The 24,750-nt window shown below is 49.6% G+C and overlaps 2 protein-coding genes and 1 long non-coding RNA gene across 18 annotated transcripts in view; 1 reads left to right on the forward strand and 2 right to left on the reverse strand.

The window, feature by feature from the left end:
- Window positions 1-7,911, reverse strand: part of TEX264 (testis expressed 264, ER-phagy receptor) — a 30,430-nt gene extending 22,519 nt beyond the window's left edge. The window contains exons 1-3 of one of the 8 annotated variants that reach the window (XM_082702556.1): window positions 7,743-7,911; window positions 6,757-6,832; window positions 3,783-4,074 (exon numbers count right to left, since the gene is read on the reverse strand). In XM_082702556.1, the coding sequence (XP_082558682.1) occupies window positions 3,783-4,040 (258 nt within the window). In that variant the 5' untranslated portion in view covers window positions 4,041-4,074; window positions 6,757-6,832; window positions 7,743-7,911. The other 7 variants (XM_082702557.1, XM_082702561.1, XM_082702560.1 and 4 more) reach the window with 7 other exon arrangements.
- A 45-nt stretch (window positions 7,912-7,956) lies between these two features.
- Window positions 7,957-12,265, forward strand: LOC309849775. Its single transcript, XR_014303897.1, has 2 exons — window positions 7,957-8,605; window positions 9,983-12,265. It is a non-coding gene; the product is annotated as an uncharacterized lncRNA (long non-coding RNA).
- The window catches only part of RAD54L2 (RAD54 like 2), a 117,398-nt gene continuing 102,853 nt past the window's right edge, over window positions 10,206-24,750 (reverse strand). For all 9 annotated transcript variants that reach the window (XM_082702181.1, XM_082702182.1, XM_082702178.1 and 6 more), the window contains 5 exons: window positions 24,453-24,649; window positions 21,238-21,437; window positions 20,048-20,137; window positions 17,547-17,639; window positions 10,206-16,083 (listed from right to left, as the gene is read on the reverse strand). In XM_082702181.1, coding sequence (XP_082558307.1) covers window positions 15,089-16,083; window positions 17,547-17,639; window positions 20,048-20,137; window positions 21,238-21,437; window positions 24,453-24,649 — 1,575 coding nt within the window. In that variant the 3' untranslated portion in view covers window positions 10,206-15,088. The remainder of the gene's footprint in view (window positions 16,084-17,546; window positions 17,640-20,047; window positions 20,138-21,237; window positions 21,438-24,452; window positions 24,650-24,750) is intronic.

The raw sequence follows: 24,750 nt of genomic DNA on the forward strand, positions 1-24,750 counted from the left end.
ATGTGTATGCGCACACGTGCACGCACGCGTGTATTCACATGTACACTGGGGTGCTCGCTTCAGCAGCACATATACACATGTACACTGGGGGGGTTGCGGTGCAGGCAGAGATCGGTGACTGACTCGAACTCACCCTCTTCCCTTGGTATTTAGAGGAAATGGCTGCAGTCCAAGAACGCTGGGCCCAAGAGGAGAACACCTATAAGCCACTACCAGGGTCAGTCCACTTCCTGTCACATGTTCCCTCATTCCTCCTCCTCCCTCTCCAAAGGCCCTCAGGGATGGAGAATGGAATCCTTTCGCTTGCCCAACAAGAACCAGTTCCAGAAACTTCTTCCATAAGGAACTCCAGGATCTAAAGTTGACTGACACATATATGCTGACGTTCCAGGACACAGAGCTGATGAGGTATGTATGTCTGAACAGCACCTGACGTGAAAGAGCCCACAGTGATTGCCAGGGCCTTGCCTTGGTGGTGCCCACCCTTTCCTGTGTCACTCCTGGGTCCACAGCCAGACCATGTGAGGCCAGGCCTTTCTCAGAAACGAGCCTCTCCCTGTCCAGATGAGGCCGGGTGCTGAGGCCTGGACAGGGAGTGGCTAGAGAGCTGTTAGTCCACACTTCATGGGGGAGGGCAGCATTAATAGCTGGTCTCTCACCTGGTCACTCCCTGCTCCATTCACAGAGCCTGAAATAGCCTCACTGCTCCCTACACTGACACAGAAGCAGGTTCTGGCTCCCACTGTGCTCACTGGGGAGGGAGAAGGTATGGGGATGGGCCACACAACAGCTCAGCCTGCAACCTGTGAACCAAAATATGCAGGGCCCCATGCTGGACACTGCTTAGGGAAGCAGCCTAGGGAGAAGGCTTGGGTTCTTACGCTTCCCTAGGACTGGATGGGGTCTCTCAGCCAGACCCCCCTGACACCCCTACACTGAGAGGCCCCGAGGGCTGGGCCCTTTGGTCTTCACAGTACCCCAGTGCCCAGCAGTGCAGCACAGATTAGGTGCTCAAATGTTCGTTAAATAACAGCAAAAAGTGTGAGTGAACTATGTGAGATCAATACCTCAGCTCTTGCTGTCTGATCCTCAGTGTCCTCTTCTATCACATCAGCAGTGTGGACCCTGGGGCCCCAGGTCCTTATAGACCAGAGAGTCTGGGATAGCCATGAGCACCTGAAGTCTGGGGTCCATGGTTCCCTGAACCCTCTGTGAGGATCCCTGCTAGGCAGAGAATATACTGCCCACCTCCCACAGCAGGTGGAGACTAAGCATCCTGAGCTATCCCAGGTGTTAGGGTATGACCTAGCTCTGAATGGGGACACAGCTATCTTCTGGAGTGACCCAGGACCGAGACGGATAGGACCAGAGGGACCACCCTGAGCTGTACACTCATCCTCTGAGCCAGCCAGATGTCCACAACCAGGCCAAGGGTCTAGCCCTGGGTCATAATGCTCAGCCTAATGCCTCAGTGCACCTAATTAGCATGAACATCTTGTCCATCCTTTTTTTGTTTTTGTTGTTGAACAGCTACTGGAGGCCAGGTGGTAGGATGAATGCCTCACCTATATCACCTAATTTAATTTTGCCAGACAACATATGAAGCAGATATCTTAACAGAGCTCTATAGATGAAGAAAGAGAGGCTCAGAGAGATTATGTGATATGCTCAAGATCACACAGCATGACAGTAACGAAACAGAATCAGAACCCAGGACTGCCAACCTTGAGGCTGTATTCTCAGGCTGTGCATCCCCCACGCCCAGACTGACACCCAAGTCAGGCTGCACCCAACCAACCCTGGACACCCAAGCCCACCGCCCCTTGCCCCCACCCTGCCAGAGACGGCTATATGGTGCACTGCCCGGAAGCAGTGGCTGGGCCAGGAGGCCATGGGGAGAGCACACCATGCCAAGATTCTTCTATCTGACTGTTCCTGGGTCAGCCACCAGCGCTGATCCCAAGGTACACTGCTACCTTGGCTCTTTCCTACCTTGGAATTAGCATTTCCAACCCAAGAGCCAATGTGTTGCTTTAGGAACAGGACATGCTGTTGAGGAATGAGGCAACTGCAAGGGCTATTCTCCTTCCCACTGAGGCCTTACAGAGGGCTTGAACTGGGCCAGGTGTGGAAGGAGGGGCAGGGACTTACAGAATAGAGTTCTGCAGGAGGCAGTCTAACGTCTAGTGGAGGAGCTTCCCAAAGCCCAGCTCCTGCTCCGTGTCACCTAGGCTCCAGCGCTCTTGACTCCCACTTAGCGCCGTCTCCCAACCGTGTGACCTCAAATCCTCACTGTCTACTCATCCCTCAACCAGGTCAATGTCACCTCTCACCTGGACCTAGCTCAATCTCCTCAATGGCCTCCCTGCCTCATCTCCTCCCCTCCTTCACCTGCCATCCCGTTAGATTCCTAAAACAGAGGGGGCAAACTGTGCTGCCTCTTGCCTCCCAGACTGCTCTTCCTCACAATGCCTGGCCCAGCAAACCTTTCTACCACTTTCTTTGCCTACCACATGTCTGCTGGCCACACTTCCCCTGTCATCCTATGTCTGCAAGCCTTTACTGTAGTACTTCCCTAAGTCAGGAGGCCCCTCCCGGCGGAGCAAAGTTCTACTCATGGGAGAAGGCCCAGCTACAGTCCACCTCCTCTGTGAACCTCTCAGGCAAACTTGGGGTATCTTTCCCAAACCCAAAGCTCAAAGCTCTGCAGGCATCAAGTACAGTGCCTATGACAGACCCATATGTATGGTGCTGACTTGCCAATCACATGAACTTCTTCAAGGGCAGGGCCAGGTGTGCTCATCTTTGGAGTGTAGTTGTCAAGCAGAACCCAGCACAGAGAGTCAACCCACCCTTGTTTCTAATGAGGCTTGGTAGCAGACAGTGGGTAGGCTGTAGGCCTTGCCTACTTGAGCTCTACAGGCAAGGAATCCAGAGCTGGGGATTCCAAGGCTCAGAGCTGAAGGCTGGACTCCTGGTAGAGCTGCCAGCCCATGCAGCTGCAGACAGTACCACCCCATGCATGGCAAGAGGCCACATTGGTGAGCCCTGACTCACTACAGTCTGTAAGTACAGCCAGACGCCCACAGGGTGCCAGTGATGCTGGGCTCATCTCTGACCCCAGCATCCTAGACATTCAGGGCAGCTCACGTCGCTCCACTTGCCCTCCCACCCCACTTAGGCTCCAGTGCTCTTGACTTCCACTTAAGCCTAAGGGGGAGGAGCCATCTCTCTCCAAACTAGGCAGCTTAACATCCAAAGAAATGCCGTATCACTGAGGCAGGGGCCACCAGAATGACTGAAGAGGTAAGATTCTAAGCCCCCCAGGGCCTGCTGTCTCAACCCTTGAGGAGTTGTAGCCACAGCAGGAAAGCTGAAAGAGGGAAGGCACAGAAACAGTAAGGTATGGCTCCAAAGAAAGGGTAGAATCTGAGCAGCCTGGCCTTACAGCACTGGTCTCAAATGGGGATAAAAGAGGGAGGCACAGCAAGAAGAGGCAGGGGACCAAAGCCCCGGCACAAACTAGAGACATGCAGTAGTATGGCCCCATGCAGTCAGAAGTCCATGGGTAGCCATGAGCTGAGAACCAGACCTGGACAAGGAAAAAGGATGTCTGGAGCAGGAGTCCAGGTTAAATCTGGAAGGAGCTTCAAGCTCAGAGAGGAGGTGGTGTGTAGGACCAGCTCACATATTTTCCCACCCCTTCCCTGGAAGCTACAACACCCCTGCCCCATGTCCATCCATGGGGCAGAACCCCAGCCAGGGCATGGGAGGCTCCTTACCATGTAGGGGTTGTCGTAGTAGACGGCGATGGAGCGGAGCTTGGGGGAGACACTGCAGCTCTCGGTGAAAAGCCGCCCAGTCTCGCTGTAGGGCCCCATGTGGAACTTGTAGGCCACAGTGACATTGCGGATGGGAGGTGAGCCGGCACTCACCACCACCCTGGCCAGCAGCCCTGAGTACCCAGCAAAGGCCAGCAGTGTCAGCAGCAGCAGCAGAGTCAGGCCCCCAATCAGGCCCAGGAGGAGCAGGTCAGACATGGCTCTGTGCCCCCGACACTGTGCCCCAAGAGAGCTGCAAAGGAGACAGGAGGGAGAGAAGGCTGGTAGCCTGCTCTGACCAATGTGCCCACTTGCCCGCCAGCTACTTCTGGCCCAATCTCAGCTGTGTGTTGGGTGCTCTGACCCCGGGTGGGGGAGGGGCCAGGGTGTTTACACACAGAGTGACCTAGAAGAGAGCTACCAAGGATGACTGTAGCCACAAGCCTCTTTATTTCTTAATCACAATTGTTGAGGCTCTCAGAACAGCTCTGCCTGTCAGCTGGCAGCCGGTCACACCTGGGGAAACTGAGTCATAGAGAAGCACAGGAGTGAGTCAGCCAGGCACATACTCCCAGCCCTGACCAACCTCCCCCAAGATGGGTAAGACATCAGCCAGCCTGCCTTTTCCCTACATTACCTCTTCCTTCCCACACACTGCCACACTGCCTTCTTGGCCTCCCCAAGCCTCATGGACCACTGCCATGGGCAAGTGCCAGGGTACGATCACTTATTAACAAACAGGGAATACATGAGGGGAAAAAAAAAAAAACCCAGGGGGAAAATGTGCCACAGGAAGAGATTCTCACATGAAACTTTCCTTTGCTAAGCACATCTGGCCCTCGGAATCTTGCTATCCAGCAACCTCACCCAACTAGAACCAAGGAAAGATCAGATCAAATCAGCCTGAGCAGCCAGAACAAAGTCCAGCACTGCGCTTCTCAGACTTGAACCATTGGTGCTAACAAGCTACATCCCACTTTGGCAGCCCATAGGTTAGAAACGAGGAAGAAGAAAAGCTTGCTAGAAATGGAAACACATCAAGAAAAACAATTACTGGGGCGCCTGGGTGGCTCAGTGGGTTAAGCCGCTGCCTTCGGCTCAGGTCATGATCTCAGGGTCCTGGGATCGAGTCCCACATCGGGCTCTCTACTCAGCAGGGAGCCTGCTTCCTTCTCTCACTCTCTATCTGCCTGCCTCTCTGCCTACTTGTGATCTCTGTCTGTCAAATAAATAAAATCTTTAAAAAAAAAAAAAAGAAAAAAAAAAGAAAAACAATTACTCCCTGGCCCAAGCAGTTCATCCCACGGGGAAGGGGGTGCTGGCCTGGGGGGGGGGGGAGTCACAGCTGGGTCCACTTGCTACACTGTTCCTTCTCTCCACCAGCATCTCCAGGTGTTCAGAATTATTCTTTGTGGTTTTGATCCTGCCACCCCCCCTCCTCTACTAGGTAGTTCACAGAAAGGCATCCTGGGTGGCGTGAGGGGGTCTTTTTTTTTTCCTTTTTGTGTTCATGTCATTTATCTGACAATTGTCCCTCCTCCCCACTGGCCTTTCCTCATTCCTCCTTTCTGTATGGTATAAGCACTAAAGACACTCATTTCAAGGAAGGAAAAAAAAAAAAAAAAGGCAGAGAAGCTATCTAAGAGAGACCCAGGAACACAACAGAGCTGGTGTGTGAGCCACTCAAGGCAGATTGTTCAGCCTTCCATGAAGCATGGGGCCACAAGCCTAACCTTCTTATACAGAGGGCTTGACCTGAGTCACCGGGGATTGGGGAGGGAGTGGGGGGAATCCACACTGAGAAGACTGTTTAAAGAGGAAGGGAAACATGTGACCCATTGGAGGGACAGTCTCACCCCAAGTATTTAAAATTAACATGTAGGGGCACCTGGGTGGCTCAGTGGTTAAAGCCTCTGCTTTTGGCTCAGGTCATGATCCCAGAATCCCGGGATCGAGCCCTGCTTCTGACTCTCTGCTCAACAGGAAGCCTGCCCCCCCCCCTGCCTACTTGTCATCTCTGTCAAATAAATAAATAATCTTAAAATTAACATGTAAAATTTAAAAGATTTGAAAACTGAAGGTCAACATTTCAGCCCTATGGAAAACTTAGCTCTATGGAATAATTTGTTCCCTATGGGTTTTGGGTATCAAAATTTTTACTGAAAAATTGTCTTTGGAGTCAATGTACACACAGTGTTAGCCTCACAAAGAGGCAACTAAACTCCTACATCTCTGATATCATAAAATTGAGATATATCACACTAGTCTTCTTACCCAACCGCCTCACAGCTGTGGGTTTTTTGTTTTGTTTTGTTTTTTGATGCATTCGCTGTCCTACTCATCTTGCCTCCAGTTAGTTTCATTCCTGTTTTCTTTGGTGACGATGATGATAAATCTTTTACCGAGTACTTACTATAGGCCAGGCACTATCTAAATGTTGAAACACAGCTACTTTATTAATTCTCAAGACAAGGTAGGTATGAATCAGGAGGTTAAGTGACTTGCTCAAGATGACACAGGTACTAAATAGAGCCCTAGACCAAAATGCAGGCAATAGGAACCCAAGTAGTCTGACTCCAGGCCCTATTTCTATCTCTTCCTTCCTGGTGACAAGGTTTTTAGAGAAGTTCAAGCATCTAATCCATGCTGGGATATCTCTGAACCCACGGCTCTCAGCTGGAAGCTGTCACTCAGCTGATAGGTCTCCCCATTGCCTCAAGAGTGACCACCTCTCTCTGACCTACCCTCTCAGGTAGGTCACTCCCCATTCTCCTCAAGGCAACTTAGTTCCCACCTCCCTCTTCCTCTCACCTCCTACACTACCCAGAAGACAGGGAAAATGAACCCCAGAGCTTAGGTCTGCACAGGAGGGAGGCGGGGCAAAGTGAATTTCCCCATACTCAAGAGAAAGGGCAGAAGGGCTGGGGAAGCTCACCTGAAAAGACAGGCTCACTTTTAGCAACTCATGGCATCCAGCGCCGCAGGGACCAAGTGCTCCAAGCGCTCCTGTGCTGGGGGCAGAGAGAAAATCACCACTGAGCTGGGCACCCTGCCTTGACTGTTCCTTTTCAGGGAACTACAGCCTCTACAATAACTGTCTTCACAAGGTTGCTCCTCTCCCTCGTCCTCACACCCCTTACGGAAATCAGAAACCAAACCAGGCCTCATAACGTGAACTCTTACTGGGGCCAGGCCCCTGTTCTTGGAGAGCCCTCTTCCTGGAGGGTTCCAGCCACCGCGCCGGGCTCTGAAACAGCCCCTGCCGCTGACATCGGGGAGGCTGTTCCCTTCTGGCCTCTGTTTCTCCTCGGGTCAGGGGAGTGGTCGCCTCTGGCCGGGTTCCGGCGACGGGTTGGGTCCTCTGTCCCGCGCCGACTTCCTGGAGCTGCTCACTTGCACCGCGGAAGCGGGCCGAGCCCTTAAACTTCGGTGCCAGAGGGGAGCGAAAGACCGGGGTTTCGAGGGGCCTGCGCGGGAACGAGGTGCGCCGCCTCCCACTCTGGGCTTCCAGCCCAGCTTACCCGCACCTCGGTTATTTACCCAGCCTCTTTCTTTTCAGTCACAACCTCACCGGGCCTTACACACCTCCGTAACTTATGAGACGCTAAAGTTTGTAGCCACCGCTGCGAGGGCGGCCTCCAGGGGCAGGGGAGGAGTTAAAGTACGGTTCTTGCCTCAGTTCCCCACCCCCACCCCCCTGCTCGGGCTTCACTGCCTCGGGACGTGCCCTGCACCGGAGGCCGAAGCAGGGGCGACCCGGGATGGCAGACTTGTCCAAGGTCGCGTTCGGGCCCCTGGACCGGTCGGGGCCAGCTGCGGGCGAGACAAGATGCAAAGAGCGGCCTGGGCCGCGGGGGTCATGGAGGGGACGCCGGGGCCCCTGAGGTCGCGCCCAGGCGGACGGAGGTTCCAGGCCCTCACCGAGCGTGGGGCCGCCCCGTCGGGACGCCTCTCCTCCGGCCGGGCCCTCACCTCAGCGGCCGCCCGCCGCGGACGCTGATCCGCGAAGGCGGCTCCAGGCTAGGTCGCGGAGCCTGCGCGCGCCCGCCGCGCACGTTCGCTCCGCCTCCTCTCGCGGCGGGACGTGGCCGTGGCCGTGGGCGCGTGCGCGCGGGACCCGGAGGGCGGAGGACTGCCCCGCCCGGTCTCCATGGCAACGAGCGGCGCCCAAGTGACTCCCAGCCACACGCACACCCCCAGCCGTCAGGGGCGGAGCCCACTGAGCACCTTCCTGCCTCTCACAAACTTACCCGGTCCCAGCAGTGGGAGGCGGAGGCAAGTCAACTTGGTCGCCCACAGCGGAAAGCCAGGCTGGGGTCCAAGGAAGCCCTCGCCGGAGTGGAGCGTTTGAAGAGGCTTGGGAAGTTCAGCGCAGCAGTATCAGCCCCTGGCATGTATCTGTACCACCCTTCGTCTTGCCACTTTCTCTCACTGAAGCTTCTTCCCCCGAGACCTGGGAACTCAGCAAGGCAGGGCCACTTGTCCCCCTTTTACAACTGAGAAAACCGACGCCCAACTTGGACTCAGGGAAGAAGCGAATGGATGGATCCAACCTTTGGAACAGCGCAAATGCCGGTCACGTCTCCAACACTCCACCCCACCCCCAACCAGAGCACAGGAGGAGTGGTCATTCATCCACCCAACATTTACTAATCCCTGCAAGGATAGTTCTAGAGGCTGGGGATACTGAGTAAACAAAACCAAAGCCTCGTCCTCTTGGAGCTCACCAAGAACCGCCCCCCTCCAGGCTCATGGGCGAGACTGGACTGCCCATCTAGCTTAAGGTATATTAGGAAACTTTCCGGTCAAGTGTAAGCCCCTTGAACATAGGTTGAATCTTCAGCTCATATTTCTGAGGACCTACAAAGTACTCTTCCAGAGCCCTAAGGATCTAACTTTGCCCTCCTGAGAGGCCCCGGGGACAGCTGTGCTCCTGAGTTTGGCTGCAAGACCAGCTAGGCCAAGAGCTACCTTGGTGCTCCTGACAGAGAGGACATGTATTTAGAAGGGGAATCGTCTTAGCGTGGACTCCACTACTGCATTAGCAAAGTGCAGATGGGGCACACAGAGGCCTTTGTAATCCTGGCTTCCTTTCCCACTACTTCACACAGTTCCTTCCACAGGCAGGAAATGATGACCCTCATCCATTGGGCCAAGCCTGTCCTCAGCTCTCTGGGCAAACACTGGCAGCAACTCACAGGAACTCAGGGCTGGGTTGGCAGGGTCGTGGCAGGTCTTCTGCTTATGAACATCAAATACTTGATCAGACCCTTCAGGTGCTCCAGGCAAGTGGGCTATATATATATATATACTTGGAAACATTTCCTATGAGATAAGGGCCAGTTTGTGATTCAGAGACCAGACAGCTTCTGCCCAGTGTTTGGCTGGTCCTTTTTCCTGTTTCTCAGAATCTGAGGAGTTTCTCCCAGGAAACCACTTCCTTCAGGCTGGTTGGGAATTCCAGAGGCCTGCATCAGAATTCAGGGGGTGCCTTAGTAGCTTCACCACCTCTGCTGTGAATGGAGAGTCTGCCTATGACTGAGGCGGCTGGCCATAAGCCACCCTCCCCAACCCTTGGCAGGGATCTCTGCAAGACTTCTGCTAGCCACCAGGAGGCAGCAGCCAAAACAAGCTGCCAAAAGAGGCATTCCTCATCCCTCTTGAATTTAGTGAAGACCTGTTCTGCCATCTGCCCAACACGCAGTGCACTCCCAGTCCCCAAGAGCATATATTCTCTTATAAGCCCAGACTTGGCCTTAGTCTCCTCCTTTTTTCTGTCCAAGAAACCCCCAGAGCCTCTTTAATTCTCGCTCAGTAAACTTCCAGAGACTGATTCCCTAGGGCTCCTTGCCTTACAGGGACCAAACTCGGAAAGACAAAGGGTAGACTACCCCCACCTTCCCTTCCTCCTCATATTCCAAAGCCTGGATAGTTCTCTGGGAGGCTGTGGTTAGACCCACTAACTCAGATGACAAAGGGTGGAGGACTATGCATTGTAAGATGGTCTGCAGATCCTGCTACCAGCCATCTCCCACCTGCTGAAAGGCACTGATGCTGCACCCAATCCCCAGTCTGGTTAGGGGTGCCCCAGCAGAACTTGCCGTGATTACGGACCATCTAGCCTCAGGCCACTCTGAGTCTGTTTCAACTGTTTCCTCTAGAGCCTGGAAATGCGGTCTTCTTCAGGTGAGCAAAGGCAGAAAAAGCCTAGCGAACACCACCACAACAAAGCCTGTCAGCAGTTTACCCTCTATTCCTCCCTCCCTAACCCCACCCTACCCACCCTGTGTCATCTCAATGCCCACTATACTCTAAGTTATATCCTTTTCACCACCCAGCTGAACAGTTGTTCAGACAATTCCTTGATCAAAAAACACTGCCTTCTTGAGTTTAAATTTTATTTTACAAAAAGAGAAATAAAGAAAACTGATAGGCAGTTATACTGACTTACAATTGTTCTGTTTGCTTTTTTAAAAAAGTGACATGAAACACAAGTAAAAATAAATACGTCATAGAAACAGCCAGTTGCCCAGTCTCTGGGGCAGGAGCACCTGCCCTGTTGAGAGAGGAGGGAAGCCCATGATCACACCAGCAGCTGGAGCACCCAGCCACAGATGCTCCTCAAAGCCAGGCGCAGCAGGTCCCGGGCCTCAGGGGGCGTCCTGAGGAAAGAAGACGGAAAACCAAAGCCAGGTGCCAGGTCCCTGGGGCCATTTCATATCCCCCCACTCCTCCCGGCAGCAGTGTGGCCTTTAGTGGTTATCCATTGCGACCCCCTCAACCCACCTGGACCCTCTTCCCCTGACCCTTCTGGAGAGGGTACAGGAAAAAAAAATCAGTCTTGGGCAGGCTGAGGCGGATTTTTTCCCGTGAGTCCCCAGCCCACCCTGAGTAACACAACCAGATAACAGTTTACACCCGTGTGCATGAGTGCACACTCTATCTTGCATGTGCACACGCACACACACACATGCACACACACACACAAGTGCACACACACCTGGGCTGAGCTCTCTTCCAGAGGAGGGTCCTGGGTCAGGTCACAGTATGAGGTCCCCTCTTCTGAATATCATCCCAGTAGTGGTAACAGAGTACCCAAATCTCCTCCAGCCCTCTGCACTAGACTCTGCAGCCTACCTGGCTACCTCTTCCCAATGCAATAGATGACTATATCCAACCAACCTGTGAGAGGAAAGGGGCAGACTCAGGTCCCTGAAAAATGAATAAGTTGGACACTGCCTGCTTGGGAAGTTCATCGTTAAGATTTGGGTATTCATAAAAGGCCTAGGGCCAAGCTAGTGGCACAGAAGAGACATGAAGGGGTCACATCGGAACACAAAGGGCATAAGAGTCAATAGAAGGGGACAGAGTCTGCAGGTGACTGACAGCGCAGCATTCTCAGGTCTCGAGGTGCAGATTTCCTGGGTAGAAGTCAGAGGAGGGTCAGAAAGTCTGCTGGGGGGGGGGGGTCCGTTGAGGGGCAGAGCTCTTCTTTCAGAGGCGGCTTACTGTGGGGAAAATGACTTAGCTGGGTGCACAGGCCATGGCTCAGAAGGGAGACCAGTTTTCTGAGGAATCACAGGAAACTGGGAAGTGGGAGAAAGGGGGTCATGGCCAGGAACACTAGGAATAAGGAATGTAAACCCCCCTCCCCCCACCAGACATTCCCCATGGGATGAGGACTCAGTTCCAAAGCAATGCCAGTACTGAACCGACTGAGACAGAGGGCCTTGCTCTGTTGACAGCTTTGGGAGCGACAGTCTCACCCAGACTGCTAAAGTATGGTTGAGTGTTTCAACCTATCAGCAAAACTTTACCCCAGGAATTTGCTTAACACACTGGAGAAGGGAATTTCATATTCAGTTGTGAATCACAAGTATACAGAGAGATACCACACACTAATTCCTAGGGAAGAGAGTTCCAAGGACCAAAAAGAGATGCTCAAGAAGCACAACTTGAAGGGGGTGAGGATTTGGTAGATATCCAATGATCTGATCCAACATGGTTCACTTACTTTCTTACTGAAATGGCTACTTTGTCTCTGGCTCAATTTTTACCCACAACAATACTAAGAAAAAGAAACCGAGTATCATTACAAATGGTAATCCTGAATCATTATGCAGTACTATATTCCCTAGCATGAGGATTTAGGCTAAACCAGATGGGTGGGGCTTGAGAGCCCCTTGAAAACATCCTATGGAAGACAATGGTGAGGGAAAATGCTGAGGGGCCTAATCTGCTGACCCATCCTCTTACCCCTCCCCCCCATATACCACCCTTCCCTCACTCAGGCCTGGATGGTAGGTGGAAGCCACCATCAAGTGTTTCTGCTCAAAGAGGCTGTAAAACATGGTTCTAAGGCTCTGAGACATTTCCTGCTTCCCTCACACACATATATAGTGTGCATGCACACTTGCCTACCACCAAACATAGATAGCAGAAAAGTAGAAGTGTTTTTCAGATTAAAAAACAAAAACCTACAGCATGAAACTAGTAGCATTTCAAGTTCCCATGATCCCACCCCATACCCCCTATACAATATAAGCTGCACATATTAAAGAAAGCCTTCTCTAGCCAACTCAGCCTCCCAAAACTATTGCCTCTTCTGACCTGAAGCAAGACCCAGCCCCTGGAATCAGTGAGTAGAGAACACGTATATACTGCCTCTCAGAATACCCATTCACTTCCTCGTACTTTCAAAGGCCCATCCTTCCAGTAACTGGTTTCAATCCCTTGCTGACAGTTTCCAGATTCTCAGCGCCTACTGCTAGGACTTCTTTAGAGGTGAACACAGACATACTCCTCCATCCCTACCACACACACACACACACACACACACACACACACACACACACAGTCTCTGGGATCCTAGTATACCAGGGCCTTAGAGGCTATCATTTGTAGCCCAGGTTGTGAGTGTGCTCTGCAAATCAGAGATCCAGGCTAGCTCTCTCCTACTGCACCAGTCTCAAACCTGAGAGCTCACTCCAACTGAGTCCCTTCAGCATCCATTCTTGGGATGCATCGGGAAGAAAAAGCACTGGTTGGAACTGCTATTTTAAAATTATTAAAATAATTTGCATAGCTAAATTGTAGATCTAAGGCTTCTATGAGTAGGAGAGTTAAGTGTCTGATAGGGTACCTATGAAAACAGAGAGTGAAAGCTCCATAAGTTCCACTTTTGGTGCAACCAGACAGCACACAAGTGTGCACGCGCGCGCACACACACACACATACACACACGCATGCAGCCCCATCAGCCATCTCTTTGTCTCTTCTCTGAGGACAATACCTCAGAATGTGCTAAAGCCCTCCAACAATGGAAACGGGCTGGTCAGAAGGGTTGCAGAAGCAGCTACTATGAGGGACCTGGCTAAGTTGCCCCCAAGGTTGGTAAGAGGCAGGTGCAGCAGCTGCTCAGTGAGGAAGGACCCATGAATAGGTGGCAAAACTCTAAAGCCAGACAGGTTTGTTCATCATAAAGAACTGCCTAGCAAAGTCTTGGTGACAGGAGGGAAAAAAGAGTCAATAGGAAGACAGCCAGTGTTTATGCTTAAAGACTAGATGCCCCCTCCCCTGCCACTGGCAACAAGAAAGAGGAGACCCAGAATGACTGATGTATTTTTTCAGACAAAAGTCAGACTTAAGGCTCCTACAGAGGAAGGGCTGCCCCGTGTTCCTTCAAAGAGGACAGAGATAACAGACACCCATCCCATAATGATCATCTGATAGGCTGGGGAGGCCAAAACATTTCTCAGCAAGAAATCAATAGTCTATTCTTCCAACCCAGCAGTCACCTACGTATGCACAGCTTCACTATTCAGTACAGAGGGCCTGCCTCTAAGGTCATCCCAGGAGGACACAGTGCCAAATCTGGGGTCACTGACTTCCCAGTAGCAAACTCCATGATCCCAAGTTTCAATCTCTGTGGAATGAGTCTCACCCCCCACTAACTATCCAGTCACAAGATTCTCTAATCTTCCTGAGAGGCCGTTTCCCGAAAACATAGTCATTTAGTGTAAACTTTGGTCAAGCCTAACTCTCTTTCCTTGGTCAATTCACCATCTACCTGGGATTTACTTACCCCTATGGGGTCTGGGGGATCTTAACACTGCCCTTCCTAGCTCCTACCGTGCCCAAATCCACCCCCCCCCCAAAAACAAGACACATGGAAAGTCCAAATAATAAATAATTGCCCATAAAAAATAAATTAACATGGAGCTTTCTAGCAGGGAAGCAAAGGAAAGGCAAGGCCACAAGGACAGGCAGGTGGGGGCTCAGTTCCATCCTTGTGAAGGTCTATTCTGGTCACACTCCATGGCTTCTTGCTCACACACCGCAGTATGCCCATCCCAGCCTCTGCACACAAATCTCACACCCTGTGAAGGGAGATCTGCTCAGAGACAACCACTGGGGAAAGACACAGAGATTGGTAATGCCCATTTTCTCTCCTAATTTCCCCCAAATTCCAAAATAGATGTGGCTATAAAGACCAGGGACTTGGATTAGCTGGGCCTTCTCCTCACCCAACTAGAAGGAAACTTAAGCGTTCCATGGCTCTTCTCCTGGGCTCAACACGATGTTCATACTAATAGTTGCCATGAACCACCACACACCAATTTCCATTTAAAAAATGATAAATTCATTTTTTAGTTTCCCCCTTCGTCTCTCCCACCCTCCCCTCCCACCGCCACCCCTGCTCTGTTACATACACATATAGACATAAACACATACACACATACGCACACAAACATACATACCTGGTTTGCTTCTTTCCTGTCCCTAAAAGGACTCCATTTCACATGAAATCTCAATCTGCTCTCCCTGCCCACCCTCCTTCACTTAATCCTTCTTCCCTCCCCTCCCCTCTCTAGGCCAAGCTAAGTCACCCAGTAAGGCAGCTCTCTTGGGAGAGAATGTTCCCAAAGACAGAAATGGGATGTGAGCTTCTACACTCAGATGGCAGGCAAGCAAGCAAGCACACAGCATAAGCAAGGCAGGTAGGAAGAGAGGCAGGCTGCCCTGCCCCTCCATTCCTGTTTTGGGTCCCTGATTTCCCACTATTGCTGCTCTGTTGGCTTTTTTTTTTCTTCTCCTCTTTTGTTAAATAGCAACAGAGCCCTGCCATTGTGGTCAACCACCTTTCTTTGTCCTCTTCCTTTTCCCTCCTGCCAAGTGCCCTATTCTCAGAAAGCCCAGATTGCTGCCTTTCAGCTTGGTGGGCAACCTGTCGGGGACCCCAAGTGAGGTGGAGAGGGGCTCCCCAGCTATTTCCCAGTGACCTCTATCACATCATCGTCCTTATCCTCATCATCATTGGAGCTGAACCCCACCTCAGCAACCTCGTGAGAGTCAAATGGAGGCACCTGGGACCGGAGGAGGCCGCCAGCTGGGTAGCCTGCATGTGGGGACATGTAGCCTGGGTAGACAGACATGCCCCGTGAAAGGTTGCTGGGTAAGACAGGGGAAGGAAAAGGCGCGAACATCCTCGGCTCGGACAGGAGTGGCTGTGAGAATGGGAGTGAGTAGCTGGGTAGTATCCCTGGAACAGAGGGGTTGAGCATGAAGGTGGGGTTGCTGGCAGTGACTGAGGTAGCCGTGGAAGAGGAACTGACAGGGCCTGCTGGCACCAGAGGGTCAGTAGTCACTGGAAACACCAGGCGGGCATCTGCCAGCAAGTTGGACAGCTGGTAGTAGGAGGGGGTACTGCCCATAAACAAGGAGTTCTCCCCAGCCTGGGAGTTGAAGGGAGCGGTGAGGTTATGATTTAAGGAGACGGGTGGCATGGCAAACCCGCCAGAAACTGGATACCCGTGTTCATACGGCTGCACGGGGGCTGGCAAGTGGCCCTTCCTGGACCGCCGGCGGGCTGACTCCTGGGCAGCAGGTGGTGTGGCCAACTTCCGCTTATGGCCCCGTAAGTCCAACACCGGGTTCCTGTCACCACAGGGCTGGCCGGTCACTAAGAGGGAACTATTGAGGCAATGACCCCCATGTCGAGGCTCAGTCCCGAGAGCTGTCCCAGGAACAGCACTGCTGTCCACAAGTTGGGCCGGGGGGCCAGGCAGGGCAGCATTGGAGCTTGGGGAGCTCTGTTGGGATTCCCTCGCGGCAGCCACATCTGCATACTGCTGGAGCTCACTGATGATCTCTGGGCTGTCTGGAGAGACGGGCCTGGCCAGCCCCTCAGGGTCGGGGGCTTTGGGTGATGAGGCACTGTGTCTGCCATTGCTTGTGGATTCGAGAGAAGGCCCCTGGGAACCTGGGGAGTAAAATGTAGGTAACTGAGAATCAGAATGGCCAGGGAGATAAGGAGGGTATAGGAAAGATTCCATTAAAAAAAAAAAAAAATCAAAACAAACAAAAAATCTTGTCCTGTGATTCCCCAAATTCAAAGAATCTGATGTCCAAACAACATCCTCCAGTCAACTTTTCCCAGTAACAAAGAAAGAAATCCTTTGATCTAGGAAATAAGATGTGTAACTCTGCACCCCAGTTCCCCAATCTGTGAAACTCAACCAAGGTGAATCCTAGGAGATAACGAATATCAAATGCTAATAGGTCATTCTTATAACGAACTGGACTCCTTCTGAGAAGGGACAGAGACAACCAGTGATCAGGATGGGAGACAAAAGGAAAATTAAGTTTAAACAGCAGTCCACCCTAGTTTAAAAACAAAACCAAATCCACAGCCCTGGAAGACGACTGGGACAAGCTGCGATATGGCCTGGATACTAGGTAGTACTTTTAGTGTGATAATGGTGTAAACTTGTTTTAGTGTGATAATGATATTTTGGCTAGGAAGAGAATGTCCTTACTCTTAGGAGATGTGTGCTGAAGTACTTAAAGGTAAAATGACATGACATCTTCAACTTCCAAATAGTTCCAGTAAGAGGAAGGGAGAGACAGAAGAAAGTTTATGAGAACAGTAACAGTCACTGGATCTAGATGTGGGGTACATAGGTGCTGCTCTTTCAACTTGTCTGTAGGTGTGGAAATTGCTGTAATAAAAGTCAGAAACAAGAGCAGTGTAGTGCTCATATGACAGGATAGATGAGAGCCACTCCTGTAGAAGGGAACCTGGTTGGACCTCCTTACGTTGTTAATGTGCCACACACACACTCTTTGACCTGCTCCCTCTGTCTTAAGTAAATAAATAAATCTAAAAAAATATATAGAGAGAAAAGTTATGTATATATATTTAACACAGAGACTCAGATACACACAGGTGTGCACACACATTCCTCTATGTGTGTGATGTATCTCTGAAAAAAAGCAAATGAGAGCAGCACTGCCAGAAAGGAGCACTAGATGACTGGGGGTTTTGGAGGCAGAGAGATAACATGCCTTTCACTTTACTCCTCTTATGCCTTTTGAATTGTGAACCATGTACACATTATTCAAAAAATAAAGTAATTACAGGGGCACATGGGTGGCTCAGTGGATTAAAGCCTCTGCCTTCGGCTCTGGTCATGATCTCAGGGTCCTGGAATCGAGCCCCACATTGGGCTCTCTGCTCATCGGGGAGCCTGCTTCCCCCACTCTCTCTGCCTGACTCTCTGCCCACTTGTGATCTCAGTCTGTCAAATACATAAATAAAATCTTAAAAAACATAAAAATAAAAATAAAGTAATTAAAAACAAAAATAAAGTAATTACAAACCAAACCAAACCAAACCAAACAAAAAGTGCTGTGCAGGTCAACAGAAAGTAGAAGCCACTGTACCTGAGGCAGCCATCCGACCATCTTCCGGGACCTTCGGTTTGCCTGTTGCCCGGACAGCAAAGATCCGCCCGTCACTGGTGCGGATGTACGTCCCTAGAAGAAATAGGAGGAAGACTGCTAGGAGCCAACATGCAATCAACCAACTCTGGGAAAGTCCAGAGCTAGGCACCATGGGCTGGGAAACAGCTATAAAATTAGGTCTCACACCCTCTCTCAAGAACCCTGAAATGATAAGTGGAGTGGCTGAGCTGTGGCCCCAATATTATTCATTCATTCCACAAACGCGGCACAACTACTATGTATGAGGCATTGTCCTAGACGCTGAAGAACACAAGACAGAAAAGGGCCCTGTCTCATGGAGCTCAGCCTCTGGAGGGGACAGACAGAAAATGATGCCAGAAAATACCACGAAAGGTTAATGACATGGAGGAAATAAAGGGGTAGCTAGCACAGACAGCAGTTGGCTGCCTTGGTTTTGGGCGAAGTACTCTCTTGATCTGAGGGGTCTTCCTCTTGATCTGAGGGGAAAGAGCCTCATTGCCTCAACACCCTCTTCTCCCTTGGTAGGAATAACTCAAGAAAAGCCATCTATTCCCACAGGACACTAAACTACCTTCTCCATCTTTTGATCAATCTCCTGGAAGGTCAGGGCTGCCTCCAGGTCAGAAGTCAACAAACATTTTCTTAAAGGCCAATTAGTAAATATTTTTGCCTTGTGGGTCAAAGTTTTACAACCACTCAACTCTATTACTATAATGAAAATGGGGGGGCAGCTGTGCTCGAAAGATCTTTATTTATGGACATTGAAATGTTAATTTCATATAATTTTCAGGTTCTACAAAATATTATTATTATTATTTTTAACCAATTAAAAATGTATAACCCATGCTTAGCTCACAGGTAGAGAAACAGGAAGCAGGCAGGATTTGGACCATGGGCCATAGTTTGCTGACCCATGCTCTAGGCTAGGAAGAGCCTAGTAAGGGGGCTGGGTATAATCTTCTCTGTGTGTCATGTGCTTCATGGCATCTTTTCCCAGAGCCTGAATGTACCTTTGACCCAAAAGAGGCTAGGGTGAAAGCTCCTTGCTGAATAAAGAACCTCAGGGAGCCTCCTACAGTAAAGGATGATATGAATGATAGGCTCAGATTACATCCTGACAATTACAGATGACAATTACATCTGGACCAGATGGTCCATAATTCTCATTCCAGCAATCTCATCTCCCTCTGTAAGGAGGCCAGAGGCAGCAGGCTTTTTAAATTACTACACTCAAGGGCCACCTGGTTGGTACAGTTGGTTAAGCATCCAACTCTTGGTTTTGACTCAGGTCGTGATTTCAGGGTCGTGGGATTGAGCCCTGCACTGGGCTCCACAGTCAGCAGGCAGTCTGCTTAGGACTCTCCCCATATCCCTCTGCTCCTCCCCTACCCCTCTCTAAAATAAATAAATAAATCTTAAACTACCACACTCAAAATATGTCTTGTAACACACATGTACTAATTCATCTTCCCAATGTACTTCCTAATTGGGAGATCTCAACCCCACTCTGAGCAAGTGGGTAAGATGACACACTAACATACACATTAGTTTATAATCCATTCCATAGCTCCCTCCCTCCACTTCTGGTGTCCCTGTGTGTAGTTCAAGTGCTAGAAATTAAGCTTTTGATGGTCAAGGTAATCTATCTCGAATAAACAAACCACCTATATGACACAGCTACTAGCTGAACAACTAGATAAGGAACCAGGCTGTCCCATCCATGAAGTTCCCCTTTCAGAATTGCCAGAATAATCCAGAAAACTGAACCTCGAGTGACCCTGCTTTTCCCTTCCCATGCCCTAATTCCCACTCTTATGTTTTAAATTCACCAATAAAGAGTAAACCCACATACCTCTAACCACCCCAACTTCTGGACTCTAACATAGACCCAGGTCTTCTCACCCACAATCTCTCTTTACCCATGACCTCACTGTGTGGCCCTGGGGTGCTGTGTACCCTCTAGGATCTGTGATGAGTAATATTAACCCTGTTTTTTCAAAGTTCACTGACGGCTGCTATTGAGGTAACATCTTGCAATCATAGTAAGAACCACATGTGCCAGTCCAGCTATGACAGTGGCTCTGGCAAATGTCCGTGGAGGCTTGCCACAATTGCTAGGTGAGTGGTGAGGGACTTCTAGCTGATAGCACCACTATCAACAGGCTGAGACTGACATAAAACATAGCATCTATCCAAACCCACCTCAAGATTCTCTATAAAAACAATGGTAAAACAGGGACCCCAACTCTCTCCTTTTAAGTCACTGACAAATCTCTTTTGGGCCCACTCCAACTCTGCTAAGCACCTAGAAATGTCTTCTTCTCATGCTTCTCCCACATGTGACACTTTTATAGGATAACTCCTATCCTTCCTCCAGCTCAAGCCATATGTGTATCTTCTGCTTCCCGGCCCCACACTGAACCAAAGGTAGAGGATGGGCATCTTAGTCAGGCTCTCACCTTTTGTCCCACGGATGATATGGATGCTCTCACCAGCATTAATTCTTGCCTGTACATCTGTGGAACTGTTGAGTCCAGGAATAACAATATCTAGTGAAGACAAAGACCTCAGATTTAGATGACCTGACTGAGAGGGAAAGAAGATGCAAAGTCCACATCCACGCCTGTTCCTCAGTGACTTCCCTAAAGCCTCTCAGGGGAGTGGAGGTCTGAACCAAGGAGGACGAGGCAAGCAAGGCGTCCTCTCACAGTTGTACGGCAAAGAATACTCAGAAAACAAGAAACTCTTTAGAAATCCAATTATCTTTCTGATCAATTTCCTCTGATTTAATTAAAAACTCACATAGTTTTAGTGTGGAGAAAGTTCTAGTTCACATGGTTATTTCTACGTTTGCTTATTTTCCTCCTCCCTAAGCTATCTGCATCCCTTTGCTCCACATCACTTTAGGCTCCCAAAGTAGCCTCATTCTCGTCGTTGCTGGCATTGCTTCACACCTAACTGAAGAGTAAAAAGTATGTTCAAGAATCAGCAGAGAAGTCATCTCTCAAGAGGCTCTCTTTTTGTTTTTTTCCCATTTCACAATGATTTTACAATGGACACACATTATTTTCATATTCAAAAAACAAGATATTTTTATTAAAATTAATGTACCATGAATATTTCTAGATAATATGATGAAACAGCTCCACAAAATGCTTTCCTTCCCAATTACCCTGAATCACAGAACCAATCACAGAGATAGACAGGCTGCCAGTCTCCTACCACAGGCTCACCATGCTCAACCCATATCAAGCTCACCAACAAGGGAGCAAGTGACATTCAGGTCTCCTAGTTAAGTAGGGAGGTTGACAGTCATCCTTTATACACAGCTGACCCTATAGTCAGGCAGGACTCAACACACGCACACCTCTCTCAGACTAACCCTATGTCCCAGTGACATTTCCACAATCTCTGCAATGCTCAGAGTCTATCCCACACATCATATTTAAGAAAACCCAGTACTGTGTTATAATTCTTAAGATATTCCATTAGAATGCAAATTCCTCAAGATCAAGAACTATCTTCTCTGTTTTTACCCACAGTGCTAATGTAGTAAGGCCTAGAATACAAAAGGTGTTTATTAAACACTTCCTGAAAGAAAAAAGTAAAGGGACAGACAGCCCTGGAAGAGAACCTAGGAGTTTCCAACCTGTTGTGGTGACCACCTTCTGCACAAGGACCCCCGCACGCTGCAGGTAGTTGATCGGGAAGTTCATAGCTGGATTTGTGCTGGAGGCAGAGCTTACACTGCCTCCCAGTGGGACATGCCGGGGCATCATGGGGATGGGGGTGGACTGCACAGGGCGAACACTGGCCACAGGCTTCTCATCACTCTTCAGTGTTGGCTGCCTGTGAGAAAAGAACACACATACCTAAGAGAATTTGGCAGAATGGCCCTTACTTACCTTTCTGCAAAGGCTGCAGAACTTCTCCAGATACCCCCATTCTGTAGCCTCACTCGCTCCTGAGAAGGATCAAAGAATCTGCAGAGTATGGCCAATTCAAAAGGAGACTAGGGGCAGGACCAAGACCAAATGGCAGCAAGGGATAAAGCCTCTCAGAATCTAATAAGAAAAAGAGGTTGGTGGAATAATACCTTTTTAGAGATGTGAGGTGACATTTGCTCCTTTAGAATTTAGACTTTTTTTTTTTAAAGATTTTATTTATTTATTTGACAGAGAGAGACCACAAGCAGGCAGAGAGGCAAGCAGAGAGAAAGAGGAGGAAGCAGGCTCCCTGCCGAGCAGAGAGCCCGATGCGGGACTCGATCCCAGGACCCTGAGATCATGACCCGAGCCGAAGGCAGCGGCGTAACCCACTGAGCCACCCAGGCGCCCCTAGAATTTAGACTGTTTATGTACATTAGGAATTAGTCCTTGGAGGGAAGTTAGGAAGAGGTAAAGATGCAATAAGGGAGGAAAAGTTCTTCAAAGCACAGTGTATGCCAAGCTAAGACAAATGGATGAAATTTTCCCACTTTCCCAAGGGAAAGGGCCACGCGATGCCACACATTCAGGTGATCTTGAGGGAGCATCTGCCCAACTTCAACCATCTTTACTCTCTGGAACCTCAAGTTTCAATAAATAATGCAGACAGTTCTCTCTCTCTCTCCTTTCATGGGCTCCTGTGTCCAAAGTGCCCCTCTAAGTCATGACTACCACAAAAGCAGTGGCCACCAAAAAGCTGTTCACAGATCCAGGCATCTGAATAGTACACGGCCATGGCCAGCCTGAGCACTGGCTGTGCATGTCTTATGCCAACGTGCCAAAATGCTACCCCATGGCCAGTGACCCACTCCTCACTCTCCACCTTCTTTTCAACTGGAAGTTGATACCTTGAGAAAGCTACTCCTGATTTAAGATTTTTTTGATATTAAGACCCTGTCTATAAGCTTTTTGAAGTTTTGTGCCTTTGGTCTTTAGTTTTGGGGGAGAACCTCCTTGAACTGGCATATTCTTCCTTACCTAACTCAAGAATGTTGCTCTGAAGTTGCTACAGGCACCTATGACCCCTGTCTGAATTCCCACATTCCCAGACAGGCCACACAGCACAGCAAGTTTACCACATCTGGGTCCCAATTCCTCAATGTGCCCAGGGTGGCTTTGCAGGAGCTAGGGGCTCTGGTCCGATGTCAGTGGGACTCTTTCCAGGATCCAAAGTCAAATCAGGGTGAAAGTCAGGATAACAGGAACCTAGCCCAAGCCCCCTACTCTGGAGGAGCTGAAGCAAGGAAAATTGGGAAGGAAACCCTCCTCATATACACCCAGACAGGATGAGGAATCAGCAGGATCATAGTATGGCTCATCAAGCCCTGTGAGAGGCTAGTGCCTCCCACAGGGCCAGAGCTGGGCCAGAAAAGGAGCTGACATTGCCTCAAAAGACCAGCCCATTTGTCACATCTTCCCGCAATGTGGCGTTTCTCCCACTGGGTTCATGCTTTGTCCATTCCTGCTGTTACATGGGAAAGGCCAGAAAAGAGAATAAAAGGGGTGGAGTACAAGAAAGGAGAACATTCCCAGGCAACAGTATCCTAAAAAATGACACAGAAATAAAGTCGGAAGGTTTTCAAAGAGAGTAACGTTTTCTGGAGAGCACCTTGTACATAAGCAGCAGCAAATTTACTCATCAAATATTGGGAGTCTTCCATAAAATTTACATGGTTTCAGTTCCTTTAGAATCTCATTTGTCAAGTTTTTTTTTTTTTAAACATGGAATCTTCATAAGAATAAAAGTTTGAGGGCACCTGGGTAGCTCAGTCTGTTGAGCGTCTGCCTTTGGCTCAGGTCATGATTCTAGGGTCCTGGGATCGAGCCCCACCATGGGGCTCCCTGCTTAGCCAGGAGCCTGATTCTTCCTCTCTCTCTGCCCCTCGCCCCCATTCATGCTCTTAACATACTCTGCTCACTCTCTAATAAATAAATAATCTTTTAAAAAAGAAAGAAAGAAAACAGTTTTAAATCTATTCCCCTCAAATAATATAATCATCTTTAATTCAAGATAATAAAAAAGTTTTTAAACAAACCACTCAATCAAGTGGCTAATCTGGTAAGGCTTACGAGGTACTTTGTCTTGAAATGAAAAAAAAAAAAAATTAAACATAGATGGTGGTTTTTTAATTTCTTACAAAGAGCTTCTCTCTTCACTCAGCAACTGACTTCCAATGTGTTCATACTCTCAACAGTTCTAAAAGTTGTACTCAAGAAAAAGATTTTTTTCCTCAGGATCGAGGCACAACCACAAAATGAAATCCCATTAAGAGCAGGAGAATTTTGGGGCGCCTGAGTGGCTCAGTGGGTTAAGCCGCTGCCTTTGGCTCAGGTCATGATCTCGGGGTCCCGGGATCGAGTCCCACATCGGGCTCTCTGCTCAGCAGAGAGCTTCCTCCTCTCTCTCTGCCTGCCTCTCTGCCTACTTGTGATCTCTCTCTGTCAAATAAATAAATAAAATCTTTAAAAAAAAAAAAGAGCAGGAGAATTTCTTGACTGTAATCCAAGACTCACAAAAGACCTGCCCTTCACCCTTGAACTTCACTGCTTAAGCAAGATCTATGACCAAAGCAGGATGGATATGAAGGCAGCTGTGTGGGAGGGTTGGGCCTCTGTGTCTTAGGAATCTGCACCTTCTCCAGGAGTCCAGAAAGACTCTTGTGAGTCACAAGGCCAGTGGCTCACTCTTCCAGCCAGAGCCACTACTTAAAACACCAAGGCTGCCGAACTGCTTTGGCACCTCATCCAAGAGCAAAACCTGTCAGTTCACAACAGCCAATGAGCGAGTTGCAGGCTCTCCCTTTGTTTAAAAACAGAACCAGCCAAAAGGTTTGGGTCTGGCCCAGTAGCAGACCTTCCTCCCCTTTCAGGGACTCACCAGTTTCTCTGACTGAAAGCAGGGATGCTGGTCAGGCTCTGGTCACTGGCAGGGTAATACTGAGCATATGACGGGCGGGTGTAGGGGACGGATGTGCGCTTGTCTTCCTCATAGCTTTTCTTTGCTGCTTTTTTCTCAGCCTTGGTCAGCTTGTGATCCTTTCGGTTAAGGAGCAATGACTCATGCTCAAAAGGCTCCTAGGGACACAGGAGGATGTTGATTTAATTACCAGTCTTTGTGCCAACATGACTGATATATAATGAAGCTTCCTCTGACAACAACAAAGGGCTATCTCTAG

The sequence above is a fragment of the Mustela nivalis genome, assembly GCF_964662115.1.
Source record: "Mustela nivalis genome assembly, chromosome: 1".
Classification (NCBI taxonomy): domain Eukaryota; kingdom Metazoa; phylum Chordata; class Mammalia; order Carnivora; family Mustelidae; genus Mustela; species Mustela nivalis.